The sequence below is a fragment of the Osmerus mordax genome, chromosome 2, assembly GCF_038355195.1.
Source record: "Osmerus mordax isolate fOsmMor3 chromosome 2, fOsmMor3.pri, whole genome shotgun sequence".
Taxonomy (NCBI): domain Eukaryota; kingdom Metazoa; phylum Chordata; class Actinopteri; order Osmeriformes; family Osmeridae; genus Osmerus; species Osmerus mordax.
In genome coordinates, this window is record NC_090051.1 from 5,362,061 (window position 1) to 5,380,379 (window position 18,319).

Here is an 18,319-nt window from a genome sequence, read left to right on the forward strand (position 1 = left end):
CCTTTTCGCCTCAAATATACCTTTTTTGTCGCGTCCGAACAACTTTACCCTCTTCACTGCATATCCTTGGGTCTTGTGCGCCACACCTGCCAAATTTCAACTTAACACGGCCCAGTTTGCGAGATAATCGAGATAAACAGATTTCTGGCATTATAGTAAGATGATGGTGTATTGAGACATACAAAATATTTTTCTGGCACACAAAATATAGTAGTCTATGGGTGTTGGGATTCACCCCTACTTTGCCACACAAGACCAGCCTTTTGCCGATGTTTAGCAGCTAGCAAGCTACGTACTCACGTGTCTACGGAACGCCCCCGGCCACGGTACTACAGTTGCACACAGTGGCGCGGGTAAGGCTGACATTAGCCAAGCTAAACTAGCCATTGAAGCTAAAGTGGAGGCAGTTGGCTAAGGCCCTCCGAGGCAAAAGGGTTTCACTCGACAAGGCGTGTTTGTGCGAAGGACATAGCTCGCTAGATACGTATCTTGCTGTACAGTTCCGAAATGACATCGGGGGCCGAAAAGACCGATCTGGGAGACAGTGAACAAGATGAAGAAAACGTCTACGAAGTGGAGAGGATTATTGACGTGCGAACTGAGGAGGTAAAATGCTGACTTGATGTGTAGCTAGCGTACGTCGTTAGCCAGCTGCAGTGCCTGAAGAGTTTGTTCTGTTGTTAGCATAGCATGGACACATTCTATACTTTGCAAAATGCTATGGTCCTAGCTAGCCAGTAAGTCAACAACCCGCTCAGACTTATCAATGTGGCATACACGTATAGGCAGTTTAACACCTGCTATTATTGCATTGTCTGTATTTTATCGGTAAGGCTTGAAGGATGATGTTGACTGAGATAGAGCTATATGTAAAGCAACGATCAATGGCTGGCTGCACAACTTTGCCCAGCGTCCACAGCACAATGATGCACACACAGTCACGGTCATTGTCTAGTAGTATAACGTTAGTTAGCTAGCATAGACTAGTAAGCCAAACAGCACCTTTACTAGTTTACTAGTTTGTATGCTGAGATACTGCTGCTGTAACAGCTTGGCTAGACTCAGTTTCCGATTTTGCGGCAAAGCTTCTGGTTTTATGCTAGTCTAGCTTGCTAGCTTGGTTTCCTTCTACGTAGAACTAGAAGCCAGGAGGTAGCTTCAATATGTGTGCCTGCTGCTGTATTTACCATCAAGACAGTGCACGGTCATAATAACGTTCCACCAAACTCATTTGTAGTAAAAGCAAGTTATAATTTTCAGGGCTTAAATAGACCTATGTTGACAGCTAATGATATATGTTACCAGCTAGCCTACATTAAAAGGGGACGAACATGCTAACCAGCCTGTGTTCTAAGCTTTGCAAGTGTCTACTGCTAAACCCTTCAGTTGAATCCTTAAAACTTACTAGCAGGCATCCACTTAAGACTGCAGGTCGAATTTGATTGCAATTGCATTTGTTACAAGTACAGGTACATTGTATTTGGAACATTGGGTATTCATAAATATCAGACTTGTTGTTATGTTTGCCCATACCCAACTATAAAACAAATGTACATTTTCAGTGAGAAGAGTGAGTTAGGGTCTCATCTTGCCTTCAATTAGCCCCAGGAATCAGACAGATGGCTATCATATTACGTTCTCATACACAGGAGAGGAAAGCTGCAGCTGTGTAATGGTTACTAAAGCCTTACAGAGGTTCTAGAGTATTCTGGGAGAGGCGGAGTTATTCCGGTGAGGGGTGGTGACAAAGTGTCCTGCTTAAACACAAGGAAGCTTGTAAGGAACACCAGGCAGGGCTAACCATTGCCTTCTCAAGTTTGTTTACAATTTAGTCACAAGACAGTAGTTACACTCATGTGTTGGCTTTCATATACACATCCCTGGTGATCCAAAATGTTTAGGTGGTGAAAATACAAGCGCCACATACACTTATACTTGTGTCTGTGCTGTGTTTGTGTTGGGTTGGTCCTTTCAAATCCCCCTTGTGACTGCGGACTCTGTTGTGTGCCCCCGAGGGGTGGGGCTGTCGGGGGGACTGGCTGTGCTCCAGACAGACATAGACATTCTACTGAATGTGTGTGTGTGTTTCATAATTCTCCACGAGTGCACACCTGACACAAACAGTCCCTTAGTAAGTAGGGCAAATGCTGCCAGGTTAATAACACACAGCTCACATGCTTCAGTGTGTTGATGGAGTAATACACATACATGTCCTTGTTTTGATTGGTAAACCATAAATATAGCTGCTTCAAGCTTGTCATTTTAGAGAGGAGTCTGCTGTTGAGTCAGGACTACATTTGAACAAGCCCATAGCTCTAGGCACCTGAGAAACTACAAACGTAAAACAAAAAAACATATTAATTTTAAGTTTTACAATTTAAAAGCAACAGGTTTCACTGCATGGGAATATATCTACAGCAGGATATCAACTGTTAAATGAATTACGTGTATGCAGTCCTGCAAAATGTAATGGTTGTAACCAAAAAACATTCTTGTTGAGAGTTGTGCTAGAAAGGTGATGAGTTGGGTTGTCAGAACTATTGTCCCATTAATGCATGCAGAGTTGTGACTCAAATGGATGTCTGCTTTAGTTTAATCATCTGCCATCCTCTTCATCTCATTGTCACCCTTTTCTAGCATTTTCCGTTTATGTAGTTATTTGTTCAATTCATCAGTGGCTTATGAGGAGTTGAGGAAGTCCCTGAAGATGAGTGATTATTTGTTCAGAGGAACTTGGCTGCCTCTGACAATAACATTTAACAACACTGGTCCACCGATCCTCTTCTTCCACTACCTACATATTCTGACTGAGTGACCTTTGACCTCCTGTATCCGTAGGGGGAAGTCCTGTACCGCGTACGATGGAAGAACTACGCCTCGGACGATGACACCTGGGAGCCGGAGGCTCACCTGGACGACTGCAGAGAGGTGTTACTGGCGTATAAGCGCGCCCTGGCGGAGGCAGAGGCCAAGAAAGGCATTGTGAGTCCCATCCAGGTCCTAATCAGTTTGTGGTATAACCCAGCCATGCAAGGCAATAATGGGAAAGTAAAAGTTGTGGATGATTGACTTTTATCCATTGCACATCTTTTAGTAAACTAAGACGTCAGGTTGTGTCTGATTGCATTATAGTATAATATATAGGTGCTTAGACACTGGATTAGAACGGTCGTTCCTGTTGTTAACAATCTGAACATTCTTTGGCGTTCAGAAGCTGCCCATGAAGAGTGACGTGTTTGACGCAGACTCGAGTGAGAGCGACAAGGAGCGGCCAACAGAGACGCCCACGAAGAAGAAGAAGAAGAAGAAGAGGCCAGAGGACGAGGAGGTGGAGGAGGAGTCGGCTTCAAAGGAAAAGAGGAAGAAGAAGAAAGAAAAGAGAAAGGAGGATATCCGACCTCGACCGGCGCCCGAGTCAGACGAAGAGGACGAGCGAGCGCCCTCCCCTCCAGCGCCCTCGGCCCACAAGGACAAACCAACTGACGCCAAGAAGAGACTGGTGGACTCTGAGGACGAGGATGAGGTGCCCGTTCCCTCCAAGAAGCACCGGAAAAGCAAGACAAAAGAGGGAGGGAAGCACAGGAAGGAGAGATCAGAGGAGGGCAGGCAGAGAAAGGGAGGTAAGAAGGAGCGGAGGCATCAGGTGGAGACCTCGGAGGAAGAGGGCACTGCCCCCCTGGAGGAGGATCTGAGTGATGAGCCCTCCGAGTCCCAGACGGACGACCCCACGGGGAAGTCATCCGAGAGAGGGCGTGCGGACGACATGCCCAAGAAGAAGACGGGCAAGTCTGAGCTGAAGCTGCAGGGCATCAAGGACTTCCTCCACGACAAGAGGAGCAAGAAACCGGACACGCCCTCTCCCACACTCTCCCAGAGGGAGAACAAGCTCAAGATCCTTTCCTCCTCTAGGAGCAGGGATGAGGCTGTGCCTCTGTCGTCCGACTCCAGCGACAGCTCCTCGCGCCACAAGAAAGCCAAGAGCAAGGGCGCGGAGAGCGCCACTGTCCCACCCAAAGTCCCCTCCTCTGCCTCCTCCACCTCCTCCTCGTCCTCCATCGCAGCAGCCAGCACCAGCAAGGCCAGGGAGGAGGAGCCTCGAGAGGACGCCCCCAAGGAGAAAGAGCAGTCTGCCTCCACCAATCTGTTTGAGAAGTTCCTGCTGAATTGTGAGGCCAAAGACCGTGTTCCTCGCAGACAGGCGGTTCACCAGCCCTCCCCAGCTGAGGCAGGCAAAGCACCAAAGGTAGGCCAAGGAGCTGTGCCTGATGTGCGGAGAGGGATTATGTGGTTATCTTGTCACAATGGTGTTCTCTGTTCAGTGATCTTTTGTTGAAATATCTTTTATTCTATTTGTCTTTTGTGTTTTTGTTTATCTTCCGTTCAAATTTCAGCTGATTGGAAAGATTGAGAAGAGGGCCAAGTCAGCGAAGGAGTCTCCAGCCCGTAGATCAGAGGAGAAGACAGAGAAGCCCAGGCACACAGAGGGTGAGGGGCACAGGGAGGGTGAGGGGCACACAGAGGGTGAGGGGCACACGGAGGGTGACGGGGCACACGGAGGGTGAGGGGCACACTGAGGGTGAGGGGCACACTGAGGGTGAGGGGCACAGGGAGGGTGAGGGGCACAGGGAGGGTGACGGGGCACACGGAGGGTGAGGGGCACACGGAGGGTGACGGGGCACACGGAGGGTGAGGGGCACGGGGAGGGTGAGGGGCACAGGGAGGGTGAGGGGCACACGGAGGGTGAGGGGCACACGGAGGGTGAGGGGCACGGGGAGGGTGAGGGGCACGGGGAGGGTGAGGGGCACGGGGAGGGTGAGGGGCACACGGAGGGTGAGGGGCACACGGAGGGTGAGGGGCACACGGAGGGTGAGGGGCACAAGGAGGGTGACGGGGCACACGGAGGGTGACGGGGCACACGGAGGGTGAGGGGCACGGGGAGGGTGAGGGGCACACGGAGGGTGAGCACCAGCTGCTCCCTGTAACTCAGTCTGAAAGTCTGCATTGTCTTGACTAAAACTCTCTCTTTCTTTCTGTCTCCCCAGATGATAAAATGGAGGTCGAAGCAGATACTCTGGGAGACAGGCGAGGGGAGGTGCCTGCGCAGAGGTTAAAGGTCGGCGAGGATTCTCGCGAGCGGAGAGAGAGGCAGGAGGAAGGGCCGAGGGGAGGAGAGCGCTGGGAGAGGAGGAACCCTTCCTTCGAGGCAGCGGACAAGAGAAAGAAGAGGGAGGACAGCGAACCAAGGCTTTTTATCGCTTGTGATGACAATCAGGATCCTCAGGATTCCCTGGAGAGCGCAGAAAAATCTGGTAGGCTGCAGTTTGTTGCCGTCAGGATTCAGAAAGTGACAAAAGTGGCTCATATGAGCATTGACACGAGTCTGAATGCATTGACACAAACTAAATCTATTATCTGTGCCTTGTGTGATTCAGACAAGGCTCCAGCCACGCTAAGTCTGGGGATGGACCTTAATCTGGACTGGATGACGCTTGACGAATTTCAAAAACATTTGAACGGAGAAGATGAGATTCTCTCAGCCCCACCACTATCTCCTAGTCAGTATCTCTCTACCACACACTTGCACACACACTCAACATTGATTGTACAATTACAGTATTTCACTATCTGACCCCTCCTCCAGGTGAGCTGCGGGATGCTGTGAAAAGTGGAGATTACATGTCGGTCAAACTTGCACTGAATTCCAAGGAGGACTACAATTTGGACCAGGAGGTATGTAGTTAGTCTCAGAATATTCAGACACCGTCTCAAGGCTCCACTGTCTTTTAGGGTGCTGCTTTGGCAAAATATTTAGGTGTTCCATGAAGCTGTGAAAAAGTATTCTGTTAGACAAAAACTCTTAAAGCAAATCCGCAATTGACAAATAACTAGATCACGTCATGGGTAAGAAAGGTAACTTTGATGATTTGCACCTTGGCTGCCCCCAGGTGTGTGTGTGTGTGTGTGCACGGTGTATGTTGTGGATGTGATATTGTGTACATAACAGACATCCCAACCTGCAGACACTCATTTCCTGGAGGTAGCTCCCCAACCCCCCCCCCCCCCCCCCCCGCGCGCGCAATCCGGACGCATGATGTACCCCCTCAATCTGCACGTACCCCCCCACCCGACGCAATCAGGACGCGATATGCACCTATCTCTACCAGAAAACACCATTCTCCACCAGTCTCTCGCTCGCTCGAAATACAAAATCCCCTATTTCCGGGAGATTGTACAGCATTTGCGGGCGTCAGGGAGCCGCTATTGAAATGCGGGAGACTCCCGGACCTTCCGGGAGACTTGGGATGTCTGACATAAGGACTTATGTCAGCTCTTGCTTACACAACCTTCACGTTCACATGAACCTGTATTAGACCACATTGAACTGTTGTTGGTAGAATAGCTCAAGGCATCCTGCGTGAGGCCATAACATCTCTATCATCACTGTCCTAAAACTGTCCATGGAAATATTACACCTGGCACCCACTCTCCAAGAGATTTATATCTGCCTGTCGCTTCAAATCAGTCATGAAATTAGTCAACTAGTCAAGAAAGCATGATATACTCACAATCTGGGATCAAACGACATGCAGTATATCAAAGCCTTCCTCGGATGCAATGGAAGAAGCAAAGGTAAGAGAGCAATGCTCTTCACCTACTTTTAACTAAGTCAAAAGTTTAACTTTTTCTCTTTAGTGACTATTATTAATTCAAGTTTGTTATAAATACACATGGATTTAGAATTAAATTGAAACATTGTGACTTCATGATGTTTGTCTGAACATCACTATTGTACATCCTCATAAGGTATGTTTTCATTCAGGAATACGGGAAGCCAAAAGACGATGAATGAAGGAAATTGCTGGCGAGCTTCGTCCTTTGATGCAGGTACGTACAGCACGGCATTCACAAAGTGCCATGCTCAGATGACCGTTATTGCCACTAGAGACGGTATCGGTTGTAGTTCTTGCATGGCTTACTCATTCCCATCATCAGCTAGGCATTACAGAAAAACAGAAAAGATGGCTAAACTAAGACATTACCATCCTTTGTTTTTCTTAGGTCAAATTCAGAAAGGTTTTGGATCTATTATAACATTTTAATACAGAAATATCTTCTTTGCATTCTTAACCTATATTCATGCATATAAATGGCTCAATCAGAAGAACTAAAAGTAAATGTACTGAATGAAATTACAGTATGTGCTAATTTGTGGATATTGTTGTGGCTGGATTTAAAGCAAACCAGTTTGCAATGAGTGTTTTTATATATAAAGTCTGACGTTGGGCTTAATAGTAAGACAAACTTTCCTAACCAAAATCTAAAGGCATTATGTGACTGGCACTATTCCATTCACAATATCTGGTATTTTTCGGCAAAACTCCATAATTAGTTTGCTCATACTTTATGTTCCTAAAGGCACTGAGATGTGTTTCAGAGTTTAAAATGTGAAAACACAAAATGTGAAAACACAAAGTCCAGAATGGCATCTAATACGGAAGATTAACATAGACATCTTTGCATTTCTGTTGTCTTCATGCAGCATTTCATCCGACATTACATTAATTTTTCTCCAGACTCTATACAATGTCAAACCGTTGCAGCCGCTGCTTAATACAATAAAGCCATAAACTATTCCTTGAATGGGTCACGTGGTTTTTGTTATCAGAATGTTTCGTTTTTGCACACAAAAGTACGGAATATTAGTGTACATGGCAGTGTGTGGCCATTTCATTAACTTGTTTGACTGGGCATGGGGCCGTTGCCAAGGTGCTTTAGCGTTCTCAGATAGTGCCAGGTGTACAACGCATTCAAAAACAGCTGCTGCTTGATGTTGCAGTGCAGTTTTGCTATCACACACTAAACAGAACTAAATACAACTTTTGGCCAAAAATTTTGACAAAATTTAGACTAATGTGGTACTATGATGCTACTAAAATGTTGGTTTGAATTCATGATGACAGTTTTTGAACTGTATTTTAATTAAAAGACAATTATTCATCAGGTTTGAGGAGTAACCCTTACATATACTTATCTCTTACAGGCATGTACTGTTGAAAAGAAGAGTTTAATTGATGAAGAGAGGGATTTGATTGAGAAAGAAAAAAGTACAAAAGATACGAAGAATTCCACAGATCAAGAAAAGGACTTAAATGCTGGCGACAAGCACTCCAGCAAGGAAGTGGAAAAGAATTCCAGTGGCAGTTTGAGATCAAGAGAAGAAGTACAGAGCTCCAGTGACCAATTAAACAGTTCAAGTGATGAGGAAGTGAACTCTGGCGAAGAAGAGCAAGATTCCACTGGCAGGTTGAGTTCTAGCAGCATAGTGAGATCAGAAGGAAGAATAGACAATCCCAGTAAGAAATCCAAGTCAAGTGATAGAGTTAGGAACTCCAGTGTGGAGGAAAACAACTGCAATGAAGAAGACATCTGTTCCTCTGCAAGATTAAGATCCAGTGAGAGGTTGAGATCAAGACCGAAGAAGAATTGCTGTGAAAAATCAAATAGTTCAAGTGATGAGGAAGAGAACAGCTCAAGCAGTGATTCTGAATGGTTGGATTCTACAGTCGCAAGTGAATCGGATAATATCTCATCTGATGAAGGCCTTTCCTCCGATAACGGATTAAACAATACCACAAAAATATTGTCACTGTTGAGAAATGGGAAAAAACGCGAAGACTCGAAAACAGCAAGCTCTGAAGTGACTATCATACCATTGAGCAAGAAGGTTAATGGTAAACGGAAATGGGATAAAAAGCACTACTGTTTGTATTGCAAAGCACCTCACACTAAGATAGGTAGACACTTACAAACCAAACATGCAGGAGAAATGGCTGTTGCCCATGCTATACACTTCCCCAAAGGCTCATCAATCAGAAAAGATTTGTTTAGCCAACTTCGCAACACAGGGGACTATCATCACAATTACGAAGTCCTCCGATGTGGAAATGGGGAACTGGTAACAAAGAAAAGGACGAGCCGCCCAACGTCTGTGCGTGACTTTCTTCCTTGTCAATTCTGTTGCGCTTTTTTCCGCAAAAGTGAGTTGTGGCGACATGAGCGCGTATGTAAATTCAGAAAAGTCGATGCGGAGCCCAAGAGGAGAACAAAAACCCGTGTCCAGTCGATGTCGTCTCGACTTCTTCCATTAGCCTATGCCACAGGAGGCTGTGAAGAAATCATACATAAGATGAACCAGGATGAGATTGCAGTGCACATCAGAAACGATCCCTTGATTTGCAAATATGGCAACGCGTTATCGGCTCGACATGATCATGACAAATCACAGTATGCTTACATTGCACAGAAAATGAGGGAATTGGCCAGATTTATGCTGGCGGTAAATGAAGTTGACAACAGTGTTAAATATCTGCATGAAATCTGTCTGCCATCTAAATTTGAGTTGGCAGTTGAAGGTGCCAAGAAAGTTAGTGGTTTTGATGAAATGTCTAACAAGTTTAAGACTACAACTCTTGTTTCAAAAATTGGCTATTCTTTGAAAAGAGCTGCGGAAATAGCTTTTGGAGAGAGTCGCATGACTGAGGATAGTGAGACGGAATGTCAAGTCAGGGAGTTCATTAAACTTCTCGATATGGAGTGGAGTAATCTGTTTTCTCGTAGTGTCCTGAGCTCTCTTCGTCGGGCTGAACGGAAAGAACTTGATGCTTCGTCACTGACCACAGACTTGATTAAACTCCACAAATTTCTTAAAAATTCAGCTGATGAATCCAAAAAAGAGCTACTTGAAACCCCCAGCCCGTTGGCATGGAAGAAACTGTGTGAAACTCTTCTCACAGAAGTGTTCCTCTTTAACAAGAGCAGAGGCGGGGATGCAGGAAAGCTTCTTCTGGAGACATATGCAAGCAGGAAATGCAAAATAACTCCAGTTACTGCAGATGTATTAAACAGGCTGACGAAGATGGAGGTGTTCCTTGGTGACACTCTGACAAGGATGGAGTTGGAAGGAAATGGGGGTAGGAAAATGCCACTCCTACTCAGTGAAGAGATGGTTTTGTCTATTGATATCCTAACTGAGAATCGTGAGAAGGCTGGGGTGCCTGAAGACAACCCTTATGTCTTTGGACGAAGGGAAGCCTTGTCCAACACCCGTGGGCATGATTGTCTCAGAAGGGCTTTACAACAGTGTGACGTGACAAACGCAGATATTTTTTCTTCCGGCAAACTAAGGAAACTGATTGCATCCCATTGTCAGCTGCTGAATCTCAATGATCGTGAACTCGATCGAGTGTCACAGTTGTTTGGACGGGAACACCTAGACTGCTACAGGCTGGCAGAAAACCCCTCACTACTGGCGGAACTCAGCCAGCTCGCTGTCACTCTGGATCAGAACTCGGAACTGGATTCCAACAAAGACCACACCTGTGGTAAGTGTACGTTTCGGGGAAATACAGGCAACTATTGCTTTATAGTGTCAATGTGTAGCCTATGTGATGGTATTATAATGCTCTATTCTTCTTATATGATAAGAACCTACCTGAACATGGACCTTCTTACTTTTGTATGTGTTTTACCCAATGGTGTTTTTATGCTATGACTTCTATGATACTTCCATGCATCACTGCTCGCATTCACCCTCGTACATCTCTTCATTGTCATTTTTCAGTGGCGTTTCCTGTTTGTGCGCAAACTCACAAGAAGCGGACCTGGAGCGATGAAGAGCAGGCGGCTGTGAAGCGCCAGCTAGCGGCCTCCATTGCAGAGATGACCGTCCCGGGCAAACGGGAATGCGACGCCTGCATCGACGCAGAGCCTGTTCTCCAGAGCAGGACCTGGAAGGACATAAAGAACTATGTGCACAACACACTACAGACTATAAGGAAGAAGCACTTCCAGGTCAGCTCCGACATGGACATCGTCAACCCAGAACTACCCCGGAGTAGACAGAAAGCGGAGATCAGAAAGCGAAAGAGAGAGGAGGAAGGAGATGGTGACGTTCCTGATACAATGGTACACAGTAAAGTTCACACAGAGAAAATGAGGCCCGTTACAGCAGCGAAACCCAGGAAGAAGGGTTCGTGGAGTGACGAGGAACAGGCTGCGTTGAGGCGCCAGTTCAACGACTTTGTCTTCATGATCAAGGCCCCGGGGAAGAGTGAATGTGATGCGTGTATCGCCGCTGAGCCAGCTCTTAAAGACAGGGTGTGGAAGGAAATAAAGAACTATGTACACAACAGACTACAGACCAGGAAGAAACAAGGCTCCGTACGCAGTCCGATGGAGGATGTTGGAGGACCAGACCTGGCGAGGCAGACACCTGAAGAGGAGCTGGAGGCGCCCCCCACTGCTCCTGTCTACACGTTCTTGTAACTGGCTTCCTGGAACTATTCTGGAAACATTTGAGCGAAAGAGAGAAAACATTACAAGTACTGTGTGACTATCCTCACACGATTTTGAAATACACTTTTGAGGTTGTGGCTTTCACAACTCCATTAAACACTACTCTATAGCTGCATATATCCGGCATGAAACCTTAATTGTGAGATTTGAATGTGGATTATTCTAAATGTCATTGTGACCATGCATAAGTAAGTGATACTTACACCCTGAGTACCTCTGGAAGGGATACTTGTTTGTTTAGCCAAATTAGGATCATCTTCTCATTATATCAGACTGTATTATCCACATGAAGAAGAAAAAAGTTGGAAGCCAACCCAATAAGACACATTTTGAAAAATATTGATGTATGCATACAAGTTATATTTGTATATTTTCACCAAATGGGTAGACGATGCAGATGTGTAAAAAGTTTGTAATGTCATAGTAATGTCTGCACTGCTGTACCTGTAGCCCCTCATATTTACTTTGATTTAGTTGAATCAATGAGAAAATACTGACCAACAGGCCTGGGAATTCAGGTCATTTCATGAAGTCACTGTGTTAGTGGCTCCATATACAGTATTTTAGATGAGTTTTCAGGCTTCTATTAGTGTTAACAATTTTCACTAAGTTTGTTGTAGCTTATACCTGTGTTAAATAAACACAATTTCTAGTTAATGACAATAATACACATGTTACATCCCTCTGGATGGAGAACGGTATCAAGTTATCAAAAGTATGGATATAATGTGCATTTCAAATCTTCAGTTGCAACTTTGTATATTTTTATAGCAATTGTTTTAAATGATCTAAGCCAAGCATATAATGTTAAAGTCTTCACATGGAGGTTTTCCACTGATACTTTTAAAAGGATCACCATGGTTGAATGGTTTAGTGGAAAATGTGTGTGTTTATGGTAGAGGGTCCCTATAGTACCCACAGTTACGCATTTACAAGCACGTCTGTGCCAAATGGCAGGGAGAGGAGTCCCTACAATTAGAATCTAAACGGAGGACACACATCACATAGCTCATTCTTTTCCAATATCGATCCTTAAAAAAAAAAATCTTCTCTCATTTGCATATTATAACCTCTGTAGTAGAAGCAGGCACTGGCACTGACTGACTGACTGACTTATGGAACTGACTCCCTGTTACCTTTTTTACATCAGCTGTTTCATAGCAATTCTGTAACCTGTGTTAAAATACATATTTCCTCTTTTTACTCAGACATGTAAGCAACTATATCCGTTAGAAGTTTATGCTTCATAATCGCTGTCGTAATCGGTGTAGTTGGTTGTTGGCTGAAGAAATCCGTGAGCGGTTTAATCCACTTCTAGGTACTTGCGTAGACTTACTGCTAATTTCATGGTTCTTCAGTATATTGTGCTGCTCTCCAGACTGCTGTTACGTAGCTCCCTTACGCAGTGCTGCTGTTGTTAACTGTATGACTCCACATCTGATGGGAAATAAACTAAAACTTGGCCAAAATGGTAAAGGTTGTGGGACATCTGCCTCAGTAGGATTGTGAGGTTTATGCGCATGACGGTTTTTCTCACTGTGCTTAATTATAGTGTTTGTTTTGCATCACGACACGGCTGAGTTGCCATGCATTGCCACATGATTTTGATGTACTTGTCCATGTCTTTTTTAAATGAAATGGATACATGTGTGTGTTTGTGTGTGTGTGTGTGTGTGTGCCCCGTGCAGGATTCCAGCGGTATGTCCTTGTGCATGTTGGCAGCCGCGGGTGGCCAGGATGACATCCTCAGGCTCCTGATCAAGAAGGGAGTGAAGATGAATGGACGGCAGAAGAACGGCACAACAGCACTGATGCATGCTGCAGAGAAGGTAGTCTTCTCTCCACCTCCGCACCACTCCTCCACCTCCCCGCCACTCCACCTCCCCGCCACTCCTCCACCTCCCCACCATTCCTCCACCTCCTCACCACTCCTCCACCTCCTCACCACTCCTCCACCTCCCCACCACTCCTCCACCTCCCCACCATTCCTCCACCTCCTCGCCACTCCTCCACCTCTTCGCCACTCCTCCACCTCCCCGCCACTCCTCCACCTCCCCGCCACTCCTCCACCTCCTCACCACTCCTCCACCTCCTCGCCACTCCTCCGCCACTCCTCCACCTCCTCACCACTCCTCCACCTCCTCACCACCACCACTCCTCCACCTCCTCACCACTCCTCCACCTCCCCACCATTCCTCCTCCACCTCCCCGCCACTCCTCCACTTCCTCACCACTCCTCCACCACCCAACCACTCCTCCACCTCCCCACCACTCCTCCACCTCCCCACCACTCCTCCTCACCACCACTCCTCCTCCTCCACCACCCCACCACTCCTCCACTTCCCCGCTACTCCTCCACTTCCTCACCACTCCTCCACCACCCAACCACTCCTCCTCCACCTCCGACCACTCCCCCACCTCCCCGCCACTCCTCCACCTCCCCGCCACTCCTCCACCTCCCCGCCACTCCTCCACCTCCTCACCACTCCTCCTCCACCTCAACACTTCTCCTCTCCACCACCTCCCCATCCGTCCACCTCCTCCCCCCTCATCCAGACAGAAAAAGTCAAATAAAACAATCCAAACAGTCAGAGCCACCATCTGACCAACAAACAAATATACATTCTTCACAATGTGAATATTTTGTTTTTCAAAATCAGAAAAGGCTAAATGTCCAATAGTTAACTAAATTAAAGAATTTCCAAAGTTGGTCTTCGGTTGTGGAGAGACCTTTTTAAACTCTCCTTTGACTTTTTCTGTGTCTTCAAATCAAAACACTTAAAAGTGACCCCATGCTGGCTATTGAACCTGTTCTTTACTTGGCTAGCCTACTACATTGGCCTACATTGTTATACGTAGTCCCATTTACACTGGAAATCCGAATTTGGTCATCTTGAAAAGTTTGTATCTGGATCAGGGTGATCCAATCCAATGTTGCTTTGAAAAACCAGCACAAATGTAAGATGGATTACCTGATCCTGGATAGCAAAACATGGGATTTCAAAATCAAGATCATTCTGATCCAGATTAAACTTTTTGAACACCTGGCCCCTGATGCTTGGAAACTGAAAAGGCTACAATGTGTGACCTGACAATGCAGAACAGCATTCATGTTGTCTCACCAGCTCTTATTGTCATCTTGTTTCCAGAACTTCCTGACCACAGTCGCCATCTTGCTGGAAGCGGGATCCTTTGTGAACGCACAGACGCTGGGGGGTGAGACTGCCCTCATGAAGGTGAGGGGGAGGAGGCCTAACAGTCCTGGTAGCCCAGAAACAGTAAACACAGTAACAGTCGTGGTATCAAATTGTATTTGTATAACCCTTTTTCCAAGCAATGTCAAAGAGGGCTTCACACATACCCATAGAACTCAACCTAAAACCCGCAATTGAAGGGAAAACCCATGGTTTGTGGTTGCCCAGTAACAGTCCCTTCTGCTCCGCAGGCGTAAGAAGGGTAATAGTCATGGTAGACCAGTGACAGTGGTGCAGTAACAGTGCCTCATCCCTCCCAGGCTTGTAAGAGGGGTAATGCTGACGTGGTGCGCCTGCTGCTGGAGTACGGGGCAGACTGCAACATCACCTCCAAACACAAGAACACAGCCATGTACTTCGCCAAGGTCAGCAACAACATCATGGTTTTCGACCTCATCAAGGACCACATCCAGATGTGAGTGCTGCAGCCTTCTCTCACACACACAATCACACCCTGTAAACACAACACAAGCACAGTAGTACACACGCCCTGTAAACAAACCACCACACTAAAACACAAAAAGACTTGATTTCCTTTTCCTTGCCTCGATTTGTTGATGTAAGAAAGACTCATTTATATTTCTGTGTCACATTTATATTTCTGTGTCACAGGTTATCTAGTGTAGCAGAGGACACGATCCGTGCCTACTTTGAGTCCCGACTGGCCCTGCTGGAGCCTGTGTTTCCTCTAGCGTGTCACAGACTGTGTGAAGGACCAGACTTCTCTCTAGAATTCGGCTATAAGCCCCCTTCACACACACCTGCAGAGGGTAAGATGCACACAAAGACACAGACCCCAAACACAAACATTTAAGACTTGAGGGGGAGTACTTTGACACTGTGAAGCCCTTAGGACAACCTTTTTTTCTTCTCTCTTTCTCCCCACCCCTCTAGGCTCAGGCATTCTCCTCTTCATCTTCCACGCTAACTTCCTGTCTGAGATCTCTGCTCGGCTGTGCGGCCCCTGTAGCGTGCATGCTGTTGTGCTCAACGACAAGTTCCAGTTGCCCATCTTTCTGGTGAGATGCCATAATCGACCACAATACATTGTCTGAAACAACTACCACAGTAGAACTACTGCAATAACACATTATCACAGTATCAAGAAACCTGTTGAAAGATGACTCGCCCGTGCTAACTGTGTGTGTTGGGCCTAACTATTTGTTTCTCAGGATAGTCATTTCATCTACTCCTTCAGCCCTGTGCCGGGCATCAACAAGCTCTTTGTACGCCTGGCAGAGTCCCCAACGGCCAAGGTGAGGCAATGCTAAGACAGCAGTGAGGCTGGATGCCTTGCGGTCTCTCTCTCCCTCTCTCTTTCTCTCTCACACACATCACATCAATGCAGTCTCACAATACATTTTTCATTTATTGATATTAGTCCTAGATTTCAGTTTACAGTAACTATCACTCGCTTGTCTCTAATGGACACTGGAATGCTCTCGCTCCACAGGTCAAGCTCCTTATCTGTGCATACAGAGTCCAGCTGCAGTGATTTCCTCCTCTTGCCCTGGTCAAAGGTCACAAGAAGTCTTGACTGCTACCCACAGGAAATACTACACACACACATATTTATATTTACACACAGTCATTTCAAATGAACTCCCTTGCCACCCATGCCATCACATTTTTTTGCTGTAGCTTTCTCGGATGGTATTTGTGGGAATGTTGGAGACTGTAAGCCCTGCAGCACCATGATGTCTGCTAGGCGTTCAGGGAATACCACCCCCTGCAGGTCTTTGTGGAGCACTGCAGACAGTCATAAGCCTCTTCGATGAATGGGAAGGGTTTTCCTCGTGCATCACTGTGATTGGAGAAGACGTACAGTTCATATGGGTGTCAGTGTTGTGAAGAGTGGAGCAGAAGTCTGTGGTTCTTTTAAGAATACGAACACGGCTATTTATACAAAGCAATGTGTGGAAGGTCCCATTTGCTGATTGTAGAGACTGGAAGTCATTTTGTTTCAGTAACATTGTCCTAATCCCTTACCCAGTGTCTGCCTCCACCCATACACCTTGGGTTGTGCCTTTGTGTGTGTTTTCTTTGTGCTTTTCTTTAGCTTGTGTTTGATACTGAATGTGTGTATTTTGTGTGTTTACGTAAGCTCATCTGGTAAGTGGCTGGGGGGGTATAAAGGAAGAAGTGCATTATGGGTACATTTATAGTGCTGCATCTTGACTGGAAGACTTGTTAAAGCTTACCCAAAAGTTTTTTTACTTTTTGTTTTGTGTGACTTTATTTTAGACCAGAATTCACCAGAGTTTATGATTACGTCTTCTGTTCATACAGGTGTCAGTAGGTTGTGACAGCTGCTGTTGTTTTTGCATTAGGCACTTTTGCCACAATTGAAGTGGGTGGAGTTATATAGCGTGTACAGTGCAAAGCTGCCTCAGATGTTAATTAATTTTAAGGGCTAAAAGGTCTGTCCTTAGGAAGCAGCAGTACTGCTAGAATTTAGAATGAGCGTTTCAGAGTTATCAGCTGTCCTTAAGTGTTCATAAATGCGTGTATGAGTCCAGAGCAGCCATCAAGTCAATGTTACTTCATGATTGTGACCATGCTGAGGAACCCCCTTAGCAACGTGCCATTGTTAACCTGTTAGAGGGAAAGGAAGGTTGGCCAGACTACCGGTTACATGAAGGAAGTGTTGATTGCTGAGGGGTGTTTGAGGATGAAGCTGCTCCATCCTGCCTTGATAATCATCACTGTTGGACTGCATTCTTGTGTCCTTCCTCAACCTTATCAATATCAGTGCAGCGCTGGGAAATGAAACAGAAACATCCAAGGGCATAGGGTATCCAAGAGTCATGCTAAGATATTAAAATCTGTCTTTTTTTTTTTTACATCAGATAATACTTTTCCAGCCATGTTTCTTTTGTTAGATCAGCTGTTTGCCTTTTCTTTTTTTTATCTAACTGTATAATACAATCTCAAATGATAGTTTCCCATAATAAAGTAAAATCTGCACATTTCCTACAAGTCTCAATGTTGCACAACATGAGGGAGATGTTTTTTCTGTCTGTACTTGTGGTCCAACACATCATTTCTATAGGATGTGGCATTGAAGAGAGCCTGTAGGATTCCTGTAGGTTCAGATGTGCAGTGCAGTAATAAAATGTACATATGTTTCAACATAAAGGTATGGTCTTGACATACCAGCCCAACATGATATTTGTATTCATTGCTGAAGACAAATTGACTATTAAGAGCATATTTCAGTTATGGTTTGATATTAAGAAGGACACTGATTGTATGGTCTCAGGTTGTATGCAAATGGTTATTCTAGGCTCATTAGGGATTCTAACCATACCAGTAAGACATGAAAACAATTAAATGCCTGCACCTGTTGGACATTGTCTGGTGTTCCTTTTTTATTGCACTGTATTAAATCAACCAGATTTGATCTGATAATTCACCTTAAGTGATACAGCCCTGTGTATAGTATTGCAAACTGAACCTCATGAAGATTGTGATCAGCCATGCAGTGACATATGTGTACATATATATATGCCCTGCACGCATCCTCTACCAATTCCACAGTTATTTGTAATGTGTTATTTCACCGCTTGGCGGAGTCAAACTTCAGGCTGTGGATGGACATGCCTCGCAGTCTAGGGCCAGTTTAGCATTTAAGAGATTATTATAAAGGGGCAAAATTAGGTCAAAGCAGGCGGATTCGAATCAACACTCAAAACAGGGACAGACAGAGC

General features: G+C 45.6%; 2 protein-coding genes across 3 annotated transcripts; both read left to right on the plus strand.

Annotated features, from left to right (window-relative positions):
* Positions 1-394: 394 nt before the first annotated feature.
* mphosph8 (M-phase phosphoprotein 8) lies at positions 395-17,960 on the plus strand. Of its 2 annotated transcripts, none has more exons than XM_067228113.1 (14): positions 395-606; positions 2,839-2,982; positions 3,212-4,243; positions 4,392-4,485; positions 5,043-5,309; positions 5,433-5,555; positions 5,642-5,730; positions 13,044-13,184; positions 14,505-14,591; positions 14,870-15,024; positions 15,222-15,379; positions 15,504-15,628; positions 15,782-15,865; positions 16,063-17,960. In XM_067228113.1, exons 1-14 carry the CDS (start codon positions 508-510, stop codon positions 16,102-16,104), a joined length of 2,640 nt encoding a protein of 879 aa, XP_067084214.1. In that variant the 5' UTR covers positions 395-507; the 3' UTR covers positions 16,105-17,960. The 2 variants fall into 2 exon arrangements, with proteins under 2 accessions (XP_067084214.1, XP_067084222.1); XM_067228121.1 differs by having other exon boundaries at positions 3,215-4,243.
* LOC136963363 (uncharacterized) lies at positions 6,513-12,827 on the plus strand. Its single transcript, XM_067257474.1, has 4 exons — positions 6,513-6,630; positions 6,821-6,885; positions 8,042-10,382; positions 10,622-12,827. The coding sequence occupies exons 2-4, from the start codon at positions 6,847-6,849 to the stop codon at positions 11,323-11,325; spliced, it is 3,084 nt and encodes a 1,027-aa protein (XP_067113575.1). The 5' UTR covers positions 6,513-6,630; positions 6,821-6,846; the 3' UTR covers positions 11,326-12,827.
* Positions 17,961-18,319: the final 359 nt, after the last annotated feature.

What these genes read in the sequence shown, in the direction of transcription:
- LOC136963363 (XM_067257474.1), top strand. Translation starts at nt 6,847, where the DNA reads ATGAAGGAAATTGCTGGCGAGCTTCGTCCTTTGATGCAG. An exon ending in AGCTTCGTCCTTTGATGCAG is followed by an intron (nt 6,886 to 8,041) that starts GTACGTACAGCA and finishes TATCTCTTACAG; the next exon opens with GCATGTACTGTTGAAAAGAA. An exon ending in CAACAAAGACCACACCTGTG is followed by an intron (nt 10,383 to 10,621) that starts GTAAGTGTACGT and finishes GTCATTTTTCAG; the next exon opens with TGGCGTTTCCTGTTTGTGCG.
- mphosph8 (XM_067228113.1), top strand. Translation starts at nt 508, where the DNA reads ATGACATCGGGGGCCGAAAAGACCGATCTGGGAGACAGTGAACAAGAT. An exon ending in ATCAAGGACCACATCCAGAT is followed by an intron (nt 15,025 to 15,221) that starts GTGAGTGCTGCA and finishes TCTGTGTCACAG; the next exon opens with GTTATCTAGTGTAGCAGAGG. An exon ending in TCCAGTTGCCCATCTTTCTG is followed by an intron (nt 15,629 to 15,781) that starts GTGAGATGCCAT and finishes TTTGTTTCTCAG; the next exon opens with GATAGTCATTTCATCTACTC.